Genomic DNA, 18,512 nt, shown 5'->3' on the forward strand with positions numbered 1-18,512 from the left:
AGGGGTTGAACTCACAACCTCATGGTTCCTAGTCAGATTCGTTTCTGCGGCACCACGATGGAAATGCCCTAGAATGTTTATAAACAAAAACAAAACAAAAACAAAAACTTTTAAAACTTTAAAAATCATTTTTAAAGATGATATTTGTGAAAGAGGCTGTGGGAACTTGATTCTGAGTTAATCCCAACTATTTCTACTTGGGAAAGGATTTTTCTGGATTATATAAATTTAGGGCCTGATATTTCTCCACAGTTTGAGAAACCAATAAGCTTCTCACTAAGAAAGCCTCACCTAGTTAGACAACGGACAGATTTGGGAATATGAGTTTAACACCTGCTGCTGATGCATACAAACATTAAGATGTGTTTTTAGAAGGAAAAGCAGGCCTTGAACACGCTGCCCTCTACGTAGCGCTGTGGTCACCCTGAGAAACTATAATGCTAATTTAATAGTGAGGCCTCTGCTCAAAGATGTCCTGGGCATTTCTTTAAAAGCGGACAACCTTTGCAAATTAAGGGGGCACTGATTTTTAATATAAAACCACTCAAGTTCAAGTACTGTGAAAATAAGGAACTTTTAAGCTAAGTAATAATATCTCTAGTAAAACAAATAAGGTATGACTCTAAAATAACATGACTTTTTCTTATGTTGCTGATGGCTAACGAAGGCTTAATTCCAAAGGTTTTTGTGCCAACATCTGTCCAATGGATATGAAGCATCTATTGTGCAGAAGGCTTTGGTGCTGGTGGGAATGCAACTGAGCAAAGAGCCTGTGCTGGTCAGAGCACCTGCTTTATAAAGAGGATACGCTCCGTGGGAGGCAGAAATACGGGGCCCCTCAAAAGGTGTAGGTTAAGTGCTGTAACCTTCAGAGAGGAAAGCGAATGAGAGGCGGTATGACCAGGAAAAGCTCGGAGGGAGTGGGGTTCAAGCAAACTTGGGAGCGCTGTGAACTAATAAATATGAGGACTGAGGAGAAGGGCATTGGAGGTTCAGGCAATAGCACTGAATAGGAGGCACAGAAGCAACAATGAGCAGCGTGGTGTGCCTGGGACAGTGTATGGGAGATGGGATGCGAGAAAAGCAGGAGATAAACTGGAGGCTGAGGGGGGCAAACCTTACTTTCAAGACCAAACGGAATAAACATGTATTTCAATATTACATGCTCTTTTCTCTGTTGGCTATTTTCCATGCCCTGAAATTTTTTTTTTTTTTCTTTTTATGGCCACACCTGCAGCATATGCAAGTTCCCAGGCTAAGATTCAAATCAGAGCGGCAGCTGAGGCCTACACCACAGCCACAGCAACACAGAATCCGAGCCACATCTGCAACCTACTCCACAGCTCACGGCAACGCCAGATCCTTAACCCACTGAGTGAGGCCAGGGAGCGAATCTGCATCCTCAAGGATGCTAGTCAGGTTCTTCACCTGCTGAGCCACAGTGGGACTCCCATGACCTGAGTTAATTTCCCAGTGAGTTAGTGGCTCCACCTAGCCCTGAGCAGTAACAAACTTAGACAACACATTCTGAAAACAAAAAGAATGGCTCAGATCATCCAGGGAGGCTGCTCTTCTAATGAAGGAGAAGGGAAAGCCAGCCTGGATTGAGAAAAGCATGTGATTTATTAAATACTTAAAAAGAAAATTCATTTATGTACTGGTATTTCCATGAATGCTTCTTAATTCAAGGAACTATATTAGGCACCATTTATTCCCCAAATTTACAATACACAAGCTAATAAAATATGGTTAGTTTTCCCTCCTAATAAAATTACCTCACTCTAATTGACATCCCTAAATGCATTTCATAAATTCTGTCTTTTTAAATATAGGCTCTTTCTCCTATATTCATTTTTGCAACAATTCCCATACTTCCAACGAGAGAATCCAAACAGATTTCAGTTCAATGCCCACCAAATCTCAATTAGCAGCATCTGCACAAAGATTTACGAATCCAAATCGCTCTCTGAATGAACACTCCATTCTAGGTGTCCCTTATCCAGAATAAAGCTGGTAATGCTGGCTGAAAATTTTATCCCGAAGCTTTTAATGATTAAAATTAGAGGTCTGATACCCAAGGGAAGAAAACCTTTTACGAGCACATTAAAACTTCTGGTAAAACAAGCCTAAGTTGTGGCTCATCTTACGGGCTTTAGAGCACCATGGTGTGACACGTGGGATGAGCTGTCTGCAGGACCCCGCCCTGGCCAGGGCATCACCCATTACTGCTGTGAGCTCATGCCCTCTACAGCTTCCTCCTCTATCTGTGCCTCTTCCCACGTCCACATGCAGAGGCCCTGAGATGATTCTGATCTGTGGGACGAAGAGGTGCCACCACGTATTCAATGTGCATCCACTGCTCTATAATATCATACCGCAGTCACACCCCCAGCCCCTGAAGATCTGATCTGATCCAGCCTGAAGATCTTTAAGCCTGAGGCATTAGGTTAAAAAAGAAAGTGGTACCCTCCATCCACAATTTGAAGGTTAAAAATGCAGTCTATCGAGAGGATACTTGAAACAAGGGATACCTGCTTTCTGAATTAATTAAGCATCTCTCTTCCCAGGAGCTGCCAAGCATTGGAGGGCTTGCGGAATTTAGTTCTTCACCAAAGTCAGTTCAGGCAAACTCCTGAAAGGGAATAACGCCGCTCATTGACCCGCATCCTCTTAAGACAGTCCTTCTGCTTATTAAAGGGAAACTCGAAGAGGAAGAACTACTTACAAAGATAAGAGAAACACCACGGTTCCCTGCAGGTTAACCAGAACGGCGAGGGTCCTCCAGGAGCGGATGAAATATCCCAACAGGGCATACTGGGCAATGCCAACTGCGAAGAAGAGGCCACCGATGGACCCTAATTCAGGAAAAGAGACCTGTTACTGGAGAAAGGACCACGTACAGCCCCATTTCAAACCCAGGCCTTGGTGCCCATTCCTCCCTTGTGTGATGTCAGCAGAGAGAGAAACCTTTACAAATACCACTGTCAGATGATACATCGAGAAGAGAGGCCCGCAAAGGAGTGGAAGAGAAGGAAGGACAGATGTCAAATACAAACCACATGTGGTCAAGAGACATTTCACGGGTCTGCTCAAATGCTTCTAGCATTGATATTATACTGGCATCTGTGTGAGGTCATGGATGAGGTTTGGAAATACCGTTCGCTACATGGCGGGAAGGTTGTTTCCATCATGAGACCATGGCAGTGCGGGGACTGCATCTCTGTCACAGAGGCTGCCCCTGAAATCCTTGTCTTAAATCACCCCCAGTTCTCCCGACTGTCCTTCCCCACTTAATTTATCACCATCAGATATATAACATTTTATATTTGTTTCTTATCTGTCTCTCCCAAGTGGAATGTGAGTTCCACGAAGCATGAAGCACACGGACAACAACCATGGGGTTGTTAAGGAACCTATGTTTTTTGTTTGTTTTTGTTTTTTGTCTTTTTAGGGCCGCACCCGTGGCATGTGGAGGTTCCCAGGCTAGAGGTCGAATCGGAGCTCCAGCTGTCTGCCTACACCACAGCCTCAGCCACACCCAATCAGAGCCGTGTCTGCGACCTACACCACAGCTCATGGCAATGCTGGATCCTTAACCCCCGGAGCTAGGGATGAAACCCGCATCCTCATGGATATTAGTCAGGTTCTGATCCCACGGAGCCACAACAGGAACTCCAATAGGACTTGGCTGATCTTGAATTTTCCATAATAAGAATTTTCTACAACAATCCTATACAGCAAATGTTTCTTGCCTTCTTGTCCATAGATTTGCCAACCTCTAAGGGAAAACACTGATGTGTATGCTGTCTGCCCTGGTGAGGAGAAGGGAGAAGCAGAAAGGAGAGGTGACGTGACAGAAAGTTCAGCGTGTGCAGAAAACCAATCGGAACATGGGGTCCTCTAAGTAAGGGGATGGGGATTTCCATTCCCTCTGATTTCCCTGGAAACTTAAGATAATCAATAGCTATTACAGGTGCATTACGGTGCATGAGATAGCACCTGGTTTCCAAGAACAAGGCCTTTTGTCATGGCTTAGAGCAGTTCCAAGTCCTCGTATCCACTGATAACAATGTAGGCAAAAAAAAAAAAAAAGAGAGAGAGCGAGAGAGAGAACCCATAGGATGGGGCCACGTCAGAGGGACCAAATTCAGACCCCAGTTCTGCCACATGCTGCTGGGTGACTTTGGGCAAATCACTAAATATCTCCGAGCCTCAGCTTCCTCACTGATGAAAGACAAGTAATAATATCTACGGCAAAAGGTGCTATTTCTTTCTTTCTTTTTTTTTTTTTTTGTCTTTTTGCCATTTCTTGGGCCACTCCCGAGGTATATGGAGGTTCCCAGGCTAGGGGTCTAATCGGAGCTGCAGCCACCAGCCTATGCCAGAGCCACAGCAACGCAGGATCTGAGCCGAGTCTGCAACCTACACCACAGCTCACGGCAATGCCAGATCCTTAACCCACTGCAAGGGCAGGGATTGAACCCGCAACCTCATGGTTCCTAGTCGGATTTGTTAACCACCAAGCCACGATGGGAACTCCAAAAGGTGCTATTTCAAATGAAATACTGTATGGGGAAAAAGGAAATCATCCGGTTAATTCATTCCCCCAAATGAAAAACGCATGCTGTAAAAATGTTAGTTACATCATCCTACTGTCAAATAGGTAGAGCCCCTTCTATCTATTAATCTCCCCAGAAGAGCCATGTGCTGAGTTTGGCCACTCTGGTGAGTATCTCTTAGAAAGTATTGTCTACCCGGTGCTCCTTTCTAATGCCAAGAACATACCCTGGCTTTTCTGGAGAAATGACCTCCCCTTACTTCATCCTTGTGGTTCAAGTAGGGGCTGCCAATCATGGCTCCCTTAGTTGGGCCAATCAGAGCTCCTACCAAGAATTTTATTTTATTTATTTATCTATCTATTTATTTATGTTGTCTTTTTAGGGCCACACCTGTGACATATGGAGGTTCCCAGGCTAGGGGTTGAATCAGAGCTGTAGCCGCTGGTCTACGCCACAGCCACTGCAAAGCCAGATCCAAGCCGCATCTGTGACCTACACCACATCTCACAGCAATGCCAGATCACTTACCCACTGAACGAGGCCAGGGATCAAACCTGGGTCCTCATGGTTACTCGCCAGATTCGTTTCCACTGAGCCATGTTGGGAACTCCCTACCAAGAATTTTAAACGCTAGACTTGGTGGTGAACCCTGAGAGCTGCTGGGCCCCATCCTTGCCTGAGCAGAGGAAGCTTCTCAGAGAGGATGGGAAACAGAGATGGGAAGCATCTGACCTCCTGTTTCCAGGCATCCCCAGGCCTGGCTCTCCTGGGCTTTGATGAGATTAACCGGATGATTTCCTTTTTCCCCCAAGCTCATCACAGGCGAAGCTCCACCATAATCAGTAAGACCTGGTATCAACTGGATACGACAGACAGGAGGAAATGACCCAAAGCTTCTAGTTTAATGACTTTGAATACTGTGATGGTGTTACCATAGATAGATGTCCCAGAAAGGCATGGAGATTTTATTTGAAAGAAAGCAGTACTTGGGAGTTCCTGTCGTGGCGCAGTGGTTAACGAATCTGACTAGGAACCATGAGGTTGCGGGTTCGGTCCCTGCCCTTGCTCAGTGGGTTAACGATCCGGCGTTGCCGTGAGCTGTGGTGTAGGTTGCAGACTTGGCTCGGATCCCGCATTGCTGTGGCTCTGGCGTAGGCCAGTGGCTACAGCTCCGATAAGACCCCTAGCCTAGGAACCTCCACATGCCATGGGAGTGGCCCAAGAAATGGCAAAAAGACAAAAAAAAAAAAAAGACAGCAATACTTTTTACTTGAGGGGCCAAGAGACATTCATATCTAATATCCATCAGGAAGCTGCACATTCACACCTGGAAATGCCAACAGGGATAAGATGAGGAGATACAGATGTGGTGAGACTCTAGGGTTATCTGGCTAAAACATTTAATTTTAAAATGTGAACATTTCAAATCACCACTTTTGCATACTATAATGCTGGGGTATACCATAGGTGGTTTTGAACCTGTTTATGGGCCTTTGGGTATTTATTTTCAGATTTCTTTTCTGCTTATTTTAGATTAATTTCAGGTCTGCAGTTCCTGTGCCATTTGCACTAGTATAAACCAAATTTCAGCAGGTTAGAAAATCGTGTATAATGATGATTCATTTTTGTAAAATGCAGACTTAGGGGGGTGGGACTATATGTATCCTTAATATTTCACTTCTATGTATTTCTTATTTTGTACAGTGAACATCAATTCCTTTTGTTATATTTATGTAAGAAAAAATAAATAATAATAATTTTTTTTTTTTTTTTGCTTTTTAGGGCCATACCTGTGGCATATGGAAGTTTCCAGGCTAGGGGTTGGATCAGAGCTGCAGCTGCCGGCCTACGCCACAGCCACAGCAACACAGGATCCAAGCCACATCTGTGACCTCCGCCTCAGCTCACCGCAATGCTGGATCCCTAACCCACTGAGTAAGGCCAGGGTTGAACCTGCATCCTGATGGATACTAGTCGGGCTCATTACTGCTGAGCCAAAAGAGGAAAACTTCCTAAATAATTATACTAATATGACATTTTAGTGGCTTTAGTATTTCACTTTTTCTATCCTTAATAATTTTAACCAATTATCCTCATTATTTATTTATTCATTTTCTTTTTAGGGTCTCACTTGCAGCATATGGGAGTTCCCAGGTTGGGGGTTGAATCCAAGCTGCAGCTGCTGGCCTGTGCCACAGCCGCATCAATGCTGGATCCTAGCTGCATCTGCAGTCTACACCCCAGCTTGTGGCAATGCCAGATCCTTAATCCAGTGAGCAAGGCCAGCCATCAAACCTGCATCCTCACGGAGACTAGTTGTGTTCTTAACCCGCTGAGCCATGATGGGAATTGCAGTTACCCTCATTCTTCTTGCTAAGAATTATCCTGAAAAACGGATGTTTGCCGTTTGTACTTAGACATTTCTGTACATACTTTACATAGTGTTTTATACATGCTGCAAATATTCTTTTGTAAGTAAGCACAATTTTTCAAATTATTTTTTTATTAATAAACAATTAGGCTACTTCCAACTAATCCCCTATAGACAACCATTTGTATTTTTTTCCCCCAGTTTCTTGCAGCTCATGAGCATATCTAAAGCCTTAGGAGTGTATAAACTTGTGCTGGAGAGAAAACAGCCTGAAAAGAAAGGCCAAGGACAGAACTCTGGGGAAGACTGGGCTGGTGGAAAGGGGACGAAGGAAGCACCTCTCAAGAGTTCCAGGTGCATTAGCATCTTGCTTCTGTCCCAGATGCAGGTCAACTGCACCAGCCTTCAGCAAACCCACTCATGCTCCTTCTGAATGTCTTCTTCCTCTTCGTCTTCTTCTCCTTTTTTTTTTTTTTTTTTTTTTTTTTTTGCTTTTTAGGGCCACAGATGCAGCATATGGAAGCTCCCAGGCCAGGGGTTGAATGGGAGCTATGGCTGCTGGCCTACACCACAGCCATGTCAACACTGGATCCGAGCTCTATCTGTGACCTACACCACAGCTCGCTCATGGTAATGCCAGATCCTTTAACCCACTGAGTGAGGCCGGGGATCAAACCTACGTCCTCAGGGATACTAGTCAGACTCATTACCACTAAGCTACAAAGGGAGCTCCCTTCTTCTGAATTTCACAATGAATTGGGCAACCATCTGGTACCACTCGTGCGGGGTGGTTTTTTGTTTTTTGTTTTTTCCTTTCTCCCTTTTTCCTTTGCTGTAGAAATTTTAATCCCGTCATCTTAACTCAGCTTCCAGGACAAGAATGGAAGGTTAAAGCACTTTAATAGCAATCTTTTCACTGGCTTTAGATGCCTGGCAAGGGAGCAAGAGACCAGGAGGTCTTTCTTTTTAACCAAAATATGCAAGAGGACAGGACTAATCCTAGAGAATCTGGCAGGGTGGGGGCAGCATCTTCTTCATAGAACAACTCAAGTCAAATGTGAATATTTTAAAAGAGGAACGTGTTGGGTACATGAAAAATATGTCCTCATAATACTGTATACGAGCAGGACTCTGGACTGCAGAAAACCAAAACCCCGGGAGAGGGGCATCCGTGTCTTTCCTGGCTAATGCGCTGGCCGTGTTCACGGTCGTGATGCACTTCCTGGAAAGCCCCAGCTTGTCTGAACCCACCATGAAAAAGAGACCTTCGAGTTTCAACGCAAACTGAAGACTCAGAGGAAGACTTCTCACTGATCCTAGCATAGCAGCTGGGCTAGAGACAAAAGAAGCCCATCTCTAAAGCCTTTGAAAGCTGTCACAGACAAAGTGAATCATAAAGCCGCGTGGGTGAGAGACAAGCAAGAAGCCTGTCCTGCTAGGGGAGGAGCTGGTGTCTCTGCTCCCCAGCTTGGTTCTAACGTTCCAACCTTCTGTGTCCCTCAGTTTGGGCACCAGTTTGGTGAACGTTCACAAAGAGCAGAGTTTGCTTTTTCAGCCTGTCTTTCAGCTCAACACATTAGCCCTCACCAACTTCCAAAACACCACCAGTGAGAAAACAGGCTGAGCAGGTCAGCATTCATATGTGGTGACGCACTGAGGGTCCAGGAGGAGAAGCCTCAGGGAACAGTGGGATGCTGCGAGCTTGGCGTCATCCTGGTCCTGTCAGTCATGAGCTATGTGAAAATGGGCATATCACCCCACCTTTCAGAGGCCAAGTGTCTTCATCCATAAAATGAAGGTAGAAATTCTTAACTTGTGGGCTCTGGGACTATTACAGGTAGGGGTCAGATGCCTAGTGTGGTACCTGACATATAACAGATGCTCAGCAGATGGGAGCTGCCACTCTCTCATCTCCATCCTCACGGAGACACATTTCTACAGTGGCACAATCAACCTGTTCCCATATTAGTACAAGAGCATCAACAGTACTCAATGGCTGTCAAATGAATGGAAAGCAAAGCAAACAAAAATTCTCGCTGCAAACCTACGAGTCCACGAGGCAGTCTTGGTAGAGTCACTCTCCCAAGACCTTAAGTCAAGTAAGCTTCTAAAATCACTGATCTTACGACAGTGTAGTTCCTGAGAAGATGCTGGGATGGTTAAACATAAGACAGACGATGGCCTTCGTTTGGAACTTCAACATCAGCAAGGAAATCCTGCAAGAACAGCACTTGCTGACTCGAAGAGAAGAGCAACAACCAGAAAGACCTATGTAAGAAAGATTTAGGAAGACACAGTACAAAGGCGCAGAGAAAGGAGTTTCTAGCACTGCCTATCTCTGCACTATTTTTCAGTTGAAGGTAAAAAGCAGGTAATGCCCTTCTGAGGAAAGAGATGCTCTTACAATAATCGCTAGGCCATCTGTGAGGCAGGCCCCAGGGGAGACGTCTACAGAGGGATACAAACACAATGACTAATGACTCGTCTGAGGTCATACAGAACAAACTCAGAAAGCAAATCTTACAGGTGGATAGAGCACCCCAAGTCCGAGTGCGTTTTTTGGCTGGAGGGTTAAACCGGTTCCCTACCAATTTTCTGGAGCGGCTCACCATCTCCATGTGTGCGTGGATTTAAGCAGTACCTGCCAGTGCCCAGTAGGCGGTGCCCACACATTCGTTCAGCAGGACAAAGGCCACCAGGGACATCCCTCCATTCATCACGCCCACCAGGAAGCGAGTTATTGCAAAGAACTCATATGTGGGGGAGAACCCATTTGCGATAGCAAATAAGATGTCGAGAGCAAAACCTAGAAAGAGAAGAAGAATATTCAGTAATCCAGAGGCAAAACAGCATTTGATGAACGTAATACATTACATTTGTTACTGTGTGAAGATAATTTTTGATGAATTTAAATTTTCTGAGCTATTTTTTTTTTTTAAACAGTTTCTCTTGGAGTTCCTGCTGTGGTACAGTAGGTTAAGGATCCAACTGCAGGAGTTCCCGTTATGGCATAGTGGAAACGAATCCAACTAGTACATGAGGTTGTGGGTTTGATCCCTGGCCTCGCTCAGCAGGTTAAGGATCTGGCATTGCCGTGAGCTTTGGTGTAGGTCACAGACATGGCTTGGATCCTGCATTGCTGTGAGCCATGGTATAGGCCGGTGGCTGTGGCTCAGATTTGACCCCGAGCCTGGGAACTTCCATATGCTACAAGGGCGGCCCTAAAAAGAAAATAAAAGAGAGAGAGATAGAGAGAGAGAGAGAGAATCCAACTGTAGCAGCTTGGCTCACTGCAGAGCTGTGAGTTCAATCCCTGGCCCAGTACAGTAGATTAAAGGATTTAGCACTGCCATAGCTGTGGTGTAGGTTCCAGCTACAGCTCAGGTTCAATCCTTGGCCTGGAAACTTCTATAAGCCGTGGGTACAGCCATTAAAAAAATGAAAAATTAAAATAAATGACAATAAGCGGTGCCTCTTAAAAACTATCAAGAAAAATAGGTCTTCTTTGTTACAAGGTGATTCCTGTCTATCACATGCAGTTTTCAGTTATTTACAATAATAGTGGAAACTGAAAAATCCTAGCTCATGCTCGGCTTGTCAGAACAACTATGCTGAGTCCCGTGGAGCTCCTCTGAAACAAATCAACACACAAGGTTTAAGGAGCCAGATCGAGCGGACTGTCTCGGTCACTGTCCTCCTCAGCAACACAGCACGAGTTAGAATGCGGGGGTTGTGGAAAGCACGACTGTGAAAAGCTTACAGTGCAAATATCTTCATTAGCTGTGCTGGTCACTTTAAAATGTTTGGCCAGCATCAACTCGGCGTCTTGCCAGTGTAATAAAACTCAGTTCTGTGTCCACAGGGCAACTCCCTGAGAAACTTTAGGGAGTGGTCCCCTCATTGTTTCCCTGGGAAACTTAACAGAAGTAAACCGTCTCATTCAGTTCATGAATAGGAACAGATTACCTGTGAGATAGACTTTTTTCCTTCCAAAGCGATCTGAGAGTTGCCCAAAAGAGATAACTCCCACGAACACACCGCTGAAGAAAAAGGAGCTTGCTGCACTGACTTTGTAGGATCTGTTGGCAATTAAAAACCACTAGAGGAAGAAAAAAAACGAATGAGAGACATTTAGGCCACAGAAAAGATGGATGGATGGAGTCAGCTATTAAAAAAGGTGGGGGGGGGAGTTCCCCTTGTGGCTCAGCGGATTAAGAATCCGACTGGTATCCATAAGGATGCGGATTTGATCCTTGGCCTCGCTCAGTGGGTTAAGGATCCAGGGTTGCTGCAAGCTGCCGTGTACATTGCAGACATGGCTCAGATCCTGTGTTGCTGTGGCTGTGGTGTAGGCCGGCAGCTGCAGCTCGGATGTGACCCCTAGCCCAGGAATTTCCAAATGCCATGGGCCTGAAAAGAAAAAACAAATGTACAACAAAAATTTGTATACTGGAACTTCTCCCCTGCATCCTGGACAACATCCCTGAAGGGGGTGGCAGGGGCAGTCCTCTGGGACTGAACTAAATCTGCAGGATCTGATGCTAACTCTTGGTACATTGCTTTATGTGGGCACCCCACCCCAGACCCACACACTGGGTGACGGGAGTGTCATGAGGTGAAGCAGTTGATGGTCAACAGAGGAGGGCGCGGCAAATCCACAGGGACAGAAAGGAGCACAGTGGTTACCAGGCGGTGGGAGAAGGAGTGGTCACGGTTTCAAGAAAGCAGAGTTTTGTGGCTGCCTGATGGGAGGGGGAGGGAGTGGGAGGGATCGGGAGCTTGGGCTTATCAGACACAACTTAGAAGAGATTTACAAGGAGATCCTGCTGAATAGCATTGAGAACTTTGTCTAGATACTCATGTTGCAACAGAAGAAAGGGTGGGGGGAAAATGTAACTGTAATGTATACATGTAAGGATAACCTGACCCCCTTGCTGTACAGTGGGAAAATAAAATAAATAAATAAATAAATAAATAAAATCAACTGGTCGGGGGGGAAAAAAAAAAGAAAGCAGAGTTTCAGTTTGGGAGAATGAAAGAGGCGCAGAAGATGGATGGTGGTGATGGTTGCGTGATGATGCGCATGTGCTTAATGCGCCTGTACTGTGTACTTTAAAATGATACGTTTTATGTTATGTGTATGTCACTGCCACGAAAGTAATCCCTTGAGTACTCTTATCTTCTATTTTAGGGGAATTTATAAACTCAAAGAGAAAGTCATTTTCCTCTGCTTAAAATGCCATTACCTAAAGCCCTGCCTAGTGATATGTCACTATGATCTCTGGTTATAAAGATAAAAGCCAACCTGGGCCTCAGAGGTAACCTCAGAAAACCAAAAGAACGGTCATCTCCCCTGCACAGCCACCTTCCTAGGCTCAGCAATGACAGGGTTCGGAAAGACGCTTCTCTAATACTTGCACGGAGGCACCCTTAGCTGTCGGCTCTCCAGCTTTCAAACCATTCCTGTCCCGCACCTGGACAGCCAGTCATTCTGGCCCAAAGCACAACCAACTTCTCTCCTCTTGTATTTCCTGTGAGACGAGATTGCTAAGGCTTTTGACAAGACAGCTTCCGTACATCTTGAATGCCACAACACACACACACACACACACACACACACAAACTTAGCTCCTGGAAAAATCAACAGAGGACGATACCCTTCATTAATGCTGTGCTTTTAAATTCTCCTGTCTGTCCCTGCAGTTCTTAATAAGATTAATTAACTGCTTCTTCTGGCCCTTGGTGGGTTAGAAAAAGTAGTCTACGGTAGCATTAGAATTGCCTTAGAAATAGTCATCGAGCAGTTACTGTTCTGGGTGGCAGTCATAATTTAAATCAGAGCGTGATGGCAGCAAGAGGACACAAGGCTGAACGACATTCCAGGCTTCTGTCACTCAGCGTTCAGTACCTATTGGGCTGGTTTCTACTCGGGATTTATAACTATGCTTGACACCAGGAGTACAGATGCAAACGAAATCGACACAGTCCCTGCCCTCATGGAGTATAAGTTCCGCTGGAGGAAACTAGATACTCAACACGTAAGCACAAAGGGAGAGACTAGGGGAACATCTCTTTAAATCAGGTATTCAGGGAAGGCTCACTGGGGAGGTGACGTGGTGACCTGAATGATGAGCCAGTGACCAACCCCCAAAAAGCTGTTTGGGGAGCATGAGAATAAGTGCGACAGCCCTAAGGTGAAGACGTGTCGGGGTGCCTCCAGTGGGGGTGGTATGAAAGGAGGTGGAGGGGGCGGGGGTGGGGGCATGCAGGGCTCTGAGGCACGGTAAGGAGCTAGGATTTCATTCCAGTGCAAAGGGAAGGCAGTCCATGACTGGATTTACGTCTCTAGAGATGGGCCCGGCCACACTTAGAGAACGCGCTGCAACAGGGAAACGTGGGAGCAGGCAGGGCTCCTGCAATAGTTCAGGAGTTAAGCGTGGCCTGGACCAGGATGAAAGCAACGGCAATAGAGAGAATTCTGTGATCATGGGACTGATCTTGAAGGCAGGACTAGCAGGAGTTGCTGATGAATGAAATGTGGGGCAGGGAGGGGAGAGAGGGAGAGGCAAGGATCTGAACTATGTTTTCACCCATAGCCACTCGGTGGATGGTGGTGACACTGGAATGGAGGAAGCGGCGAGGGGGTATCAGGTATGAGGCAGGAAAGTCAGAGTTCGGTTTAGACACGTGAAGGTTGAGATGCTTATAAAATGTCCAAGTGGAAACACCAAACGAACCTTTGGATGTGAGGCTTAAGCTCGAGGCAGAGGAGCCGGGGGCTTAGGAACCTCGAGACAAGGAAGACGGCTCAGGACAGGGGCCCAGAAGCCACCCACATTCAGACGCTGAGCAGAAGAGAAGCCTGAAGACTCCTCACATGGAGGAATCTGGAGCCCGAGAGAACAGGAAAACGGGAGGCAGTGAGGTGTGGGGTCATGAACACTATGAGAGGGGGTGTGATTCAGCGAGGAAGGGGTGATCAAGTATATCAAATGCTGCTTCGGAGGTCAAGGTAAGATGAGGTCAGAGATATGCAATTATATATGGAAATGAACCAGACACTTAAAAAAAATAGCAGTTTCAGTAGAGTGCCGATTGGAGAAGGTTGAAGAACTGGATGAGGTTAAGAAATTTCAGGCAGCAGAAGGGCACAGAATGGGTTCCTTAAGTTTTGCTGTGAAGAGGAGCCCAGAAGTGGGACAGCATGTGATCAGGTAGGCGGGGTGAAGGATTATCAGCGTATTTTTTAGCATGTGTGCCTGTTGATAACTGCACTCTAGTAGAAGAGAAATCCTCGCAGGACAAAAGTACTTGGGAAGCTAGAAGGAGCGGGTACAAAGTAGTAAGGGCAGCCTTTCACAGAAGGGGGGTTCTGCTGTAACCGGAAGGCAGGATGGGGGTTCAGAGGGAGCTCCTGCCGGACGGGTTCATTTCTTATTCACTGAAATTTCAAGTGTGGTCGAAGGGTGAAGGGAGCGGAAGTGGAGGGGGACCTAGAAGTCTAAGGAGGAAGCAGCCAGCCGGCCCCCTCTCAGAATGGGACATGGAAAGTGTCACAAGACGGCCAGGCCACACTGAGCGCACCTGAGCTTTGTGCTTGTGCGTGGTGTGAGCAGAAGGTGGGGAGTTAGGCTTACACAGATGCGAGGATTTTCCAGGAGTACGACACAGGGCGAAAGGCACCAGGGGGTTGTGGGAACCTGCAAAGGGGTGTGTTCATGATAATAGAATGGATGCTGGTGAAGGAGCAATGGAAGACATGGGGGGGAGGGGAGGGAAATAATGTCACCATTCGGAAATTCCCCTATTTTCTGAACTCCAATGTACTTTCTATTCTTGCCCTAATTGAAAGTTGATTATCGTTGAAGGAAATCACCCACTGAACCAGACCCCTCTCATCTGCAGGCTGCCCTTCCTTTTATACCCACAGACCTGAGAACCTGAGATGGGAGCAGATAAGCAGCTTTCCAAACGGTCAGCTCGTCTGAAGATCACACCATTGGACTATGTAACTTACTCCCTCTCTGTGGCAGAGGATCTAGCCCGTTCTGAAATACCCACTCTTTCTTTCTTCCATAGCAATAGAATGTTTAGCTGGGCGTACAGCTACCCAGAAAGCCTAAACTTCCCAATGTCCCTCACAATCAGGACAGCCACATTTTCCAGTTCTGCCCAATGCATGGAAGCAGAAGCATCATGTGGCAGCTTCCAGGAATTTGTCTTAAGAGATGGCTGATCTTCCCTCTGTCACTTCTTTATCTCTACTCTCCTGCTGCTTACAATGTCCACTTGAAAGCCAGAGCTCTACCTGGGGCCATGATGAAAAGGGCCACATATTAGGGATGGTGAGGTCAAAAGCTGGGTCCCCAACAACACTGGGGTAGGGCCAGGCACTGTATATTTTTAAGTGTTCTAGAAGATTCTCAGAGGCAATCAGGTTAAGAACCCCTGTCCTGGACCTTGTCATCCTCTATAAGCACATCACCTCTAAAATCCTGATGCTGCACACCCCACTTTCAGATCACTGGCCCCTAGATTTCCACTCACTTCCTCTGGAACCTCCACTCCCAACATTCTTCAACCTCTCCGAGACCTCCAGTTACCAAACACTATGGCACGTATGGCCTGCGTTGCCAGAAAAGATTAACTCATGTTAAGAAGTCCTGATTTAAGGACCCGTAAAGGAAAGGGTAAAAATACATTTTAACGTTTCACATAAGTCATTAAAAGAATTCTAGAATTTGAAGGAGAAACTGTGTTTGGTGAAAAATTAACTTGCTTTGGATGCATGGATACTTCTGTGGTAGGAATGTGTTTGGTGACATTTTTTTTCAGGTTGAAAAATGAATCAAATATTAACTATGAGGTTGGCCTAGAGAAGGCAGGGCTGTATTTGTCACAGGACTATATCCCGTCTCTCACCACGGGCAATAAAGGGTTAACGGGACTTGTTTTGAACACCTTGGAGTTCAAACACTTGCTTTTATGGTTTTTAAATTCTCAGGGTTGGTTGTGCTGTTTTCATGACTTGAAAATCTGGCCTGAAAGTTTATGTATGTATGTATTTTTAAGTGTTTTGGTCGCACCCACAGCCCCAGGCCAGGGACCAAGCCCATGTCACAGCTGTGACAGTGCTGGATCCTTGAAGTGCTGAACCACCAGGGAATTTCCTGGCCTGTAGCTTTAGCTTTGATTATTCTGCACCTTAACCCTTGTTTGTTTGTTTCTTTCTTTTTTTCTTTATGGAAGTTCCCGGCCTAGGGGTCGAATTAGAGATGCAGCTGCCTGCCTACACCACAGCCACAGCAACACGGGAGCCTATGCCACAGCTCACAGCAATGGAGCCTGAACGCAATGAAGGAGGTCGGGGATCAAACCCGCATCCTCATGGATACTAGTCAGGTTCATTTCGGCTGCGCCACAACAGGAATTCCCTGCACCTCAATTCTGCTGGACTTTTTGTATGGCCAAGATGTTCAGGATGACACTGCTCTGTGTTTAATCCATAAGGAGAGGCTAATGCAGCTGCTCCATCCTCAGCTACTCTGTGGACCACATTACGGAACTTCTTAAACCCATCTTACAAAGACCGTAGCAGCATCCTTCTAAGAACTGGATAACTATCAAGTGCTATGGCGGTTTGAGGAAGATACAGCCTAAGGGACGTCACACCTGCAAATTTCAAATTCTAGTTCTCAAGCTCTCAGTTCTAAGTGTCAAAGTAATTCTAGTAATTTTTATGCATGTCAGCACTAGCTGGGATAGTGCTTCTCCCTCTTTCTCCTGGAATATATTCAGGAACTGATAGAAAAATTAAGAAAGCACAGCCAGATTTTTTTCAAAGCAAATTAGGGAAGGAATTCCCATCGTGGCTCAGTGGTTAATGACTCTGACTAGGAACCATGAGGTTGCGGGTTCGATCCCTGGCCTCTCCCAGGGGGTTAAGGATCTGGCATTGCCGTGAGCTGTGGTATAGGTCCCAGACACGGCTCGGATCTGGCATTGCTGTGGCTGTGGTGTAGGTCGGCAGCTGTAGATCCGATTAGACCCCTAGCCTGGGAACCTCCATATGCCGTGGGAGCGGCCCTAGTAAAGGCAAAAAGACAAAAACAAACAAACAAACAAACAAACAAACAAACAAAGCAAATTAGGGAATGTGAAACTGGAACCCAGGCGATCTCGCCAACAGATCCAGATGCACGGAGACGGCGGACTCAAGAACGCTGAGTCAAGAATGTACAACGTGTTTACAGCCCGCTTTCTACAGCCCTTGTCCCCGAATCTTATGTGATTTTGATTTAAATGTTTTGCCTTGTTTTCAACTTTTAAAACTTCCAATAGCATTTACATCCTTTTCACATACCTCCTACGTGATCTAAAGAGTTTTATTTTGTCAAAGCTCAGACAACATGCACTAGGCGAGTGACCCCCTAGAGTATCTGAGAAAATGTTTTGGAGTATGACCTATTTTTAAAATTTCAGAAAGAGGTTACCCCCCAGACTAGACTCAATTACTAGCTTATTTTCTTGCCCCTTTGGTCAGTACTTAGTACCAAGGTAAAATCCAAACCAGGATGTCACCAGGACACCAGCAATTAAACTATGAGAAACCTAAAGATGATGACCATGACATCCTTGAAAAATATGTTCTTGATGAGGCTTTAAATTTTAAAAATCATGAATTTACAAGACACTCAAACCCTTAATTGGCTAGGCTTTAAATTTTAAAAATCATGACTTTATAAGACACTCAAACCCTTAATTGGCTAGAAATTATTAAACTGATGACTCTCCTATTATTTTTTAACGAGAAGTCTAATTTTAAAGCTACAGAATGAATGTTCCTTTTTATACTAATTCATTTCAAACTGAAAAATCACTTGCAAGGCGAAAAAGCAGGAAGTCTACTTTTCTTTTCCCAAACATTAACAGAAAAGGAAGAATACAAAGAGAAAATATTTTCAGCCTCTCCGTTTGACCTTGCTCTACAGCTAAATTTATTTTTGTTTCATAACCAACATCAGTATTTTTGTTCCTATGCTTACCCCAATCACTAAATTAAGTTCATTTATTATACTGTATTTTCAAAAAGGATTTGAGGGGCCTAGCATTCAAAGTCCTGGTACAATTATTCACTCATCTAAAGGAAGCAGACCTGAGAGAAAACCGGGCACACCTGGAGAGAGACACCTGCAGCAGGTGCCTTGAAAAGAAAAGATGAAAGGAACATAAACACAGCAAACATGGGTCTGAGTACAGAGCCAGGTGCTATGCAAGGTCTTCCAGCTTTTAAAGAAAAAAAAAAAAGGCAGGTAAGCAGAAGTGAAGAGTGTTGAGACAGTAACTACTGACTAGGTATCAGTGAAGCATCTGGGAGGTTTTTAATTTAATATTTTTATTCTTGGTGCTCAGAGGCTGAGAACAAATGGCACCTCTCAAAAAGGGATAAAGTGCTAGTGTGTGTCAAGAAAAGCTGCTCCAGCTGCAAGACTGATGGTAATCGGGAGTGTGGGAAGACCTGTCAAGGCCATGACCGTGACCCAGGCCAGGCTGGACAAGGTGGAGACCTCAGATAAGAGAAC

General features: G+C 45.4%; 1 protein-coding gene across 4 annotated transcripts in view; it reads right to left on the reverse strand.

The window, feature by feature from the left end:
* The window catches only part of SLC22A15 (solute carrier family 22 member 15), a 92,089-nt gene that overhangs the window by 32,926 nt on the left and 40,651 nt on the right, over window positions 1-18,512 (reverse strand). For all 4 annotated transcript variants that reach the window (XR_007135561.1, XM_047784924.1, XM_047784923.1 and 1 more), the window contains exons 3-5: window positions 10,897-11,029; window positions 9,572-9,736; window positions 2,726-2,855 (exon numbers count right to left, since the gene is read on the reverse strand). Coding sequence is in view for 3 of the 4 variants with exons in the window: in XM_047784924.1 (XP_047640880.1) it covers window positions 2,726-2,855; window positions 9,572-9,736; window positions 10,897-11,029 (428 nt within the window). In the remaining variant the exon portion in view is untranslated. The remainder of the gene's footprint in view (window positions 1-2,725; window positions 2,856-9,571; window positions 9,737-10,896; window positions 11,030-18,512) is intronic.

This window comes from Phacochoerus africanus, chromosome 6 (assembly GCF_016906955.1).
Source record: "Phacochoerus africanus isolate WHEZ1 chromosome 6, ROS_Pafr_v1, whole genome shotgun sequence".
Taxonomy (NCBI): Eukaryota; Metazoa; Chordata; class Mammalia; order Artiodactyla; family Suidae; genus Phacochoerus; species Phacochoerus africanus.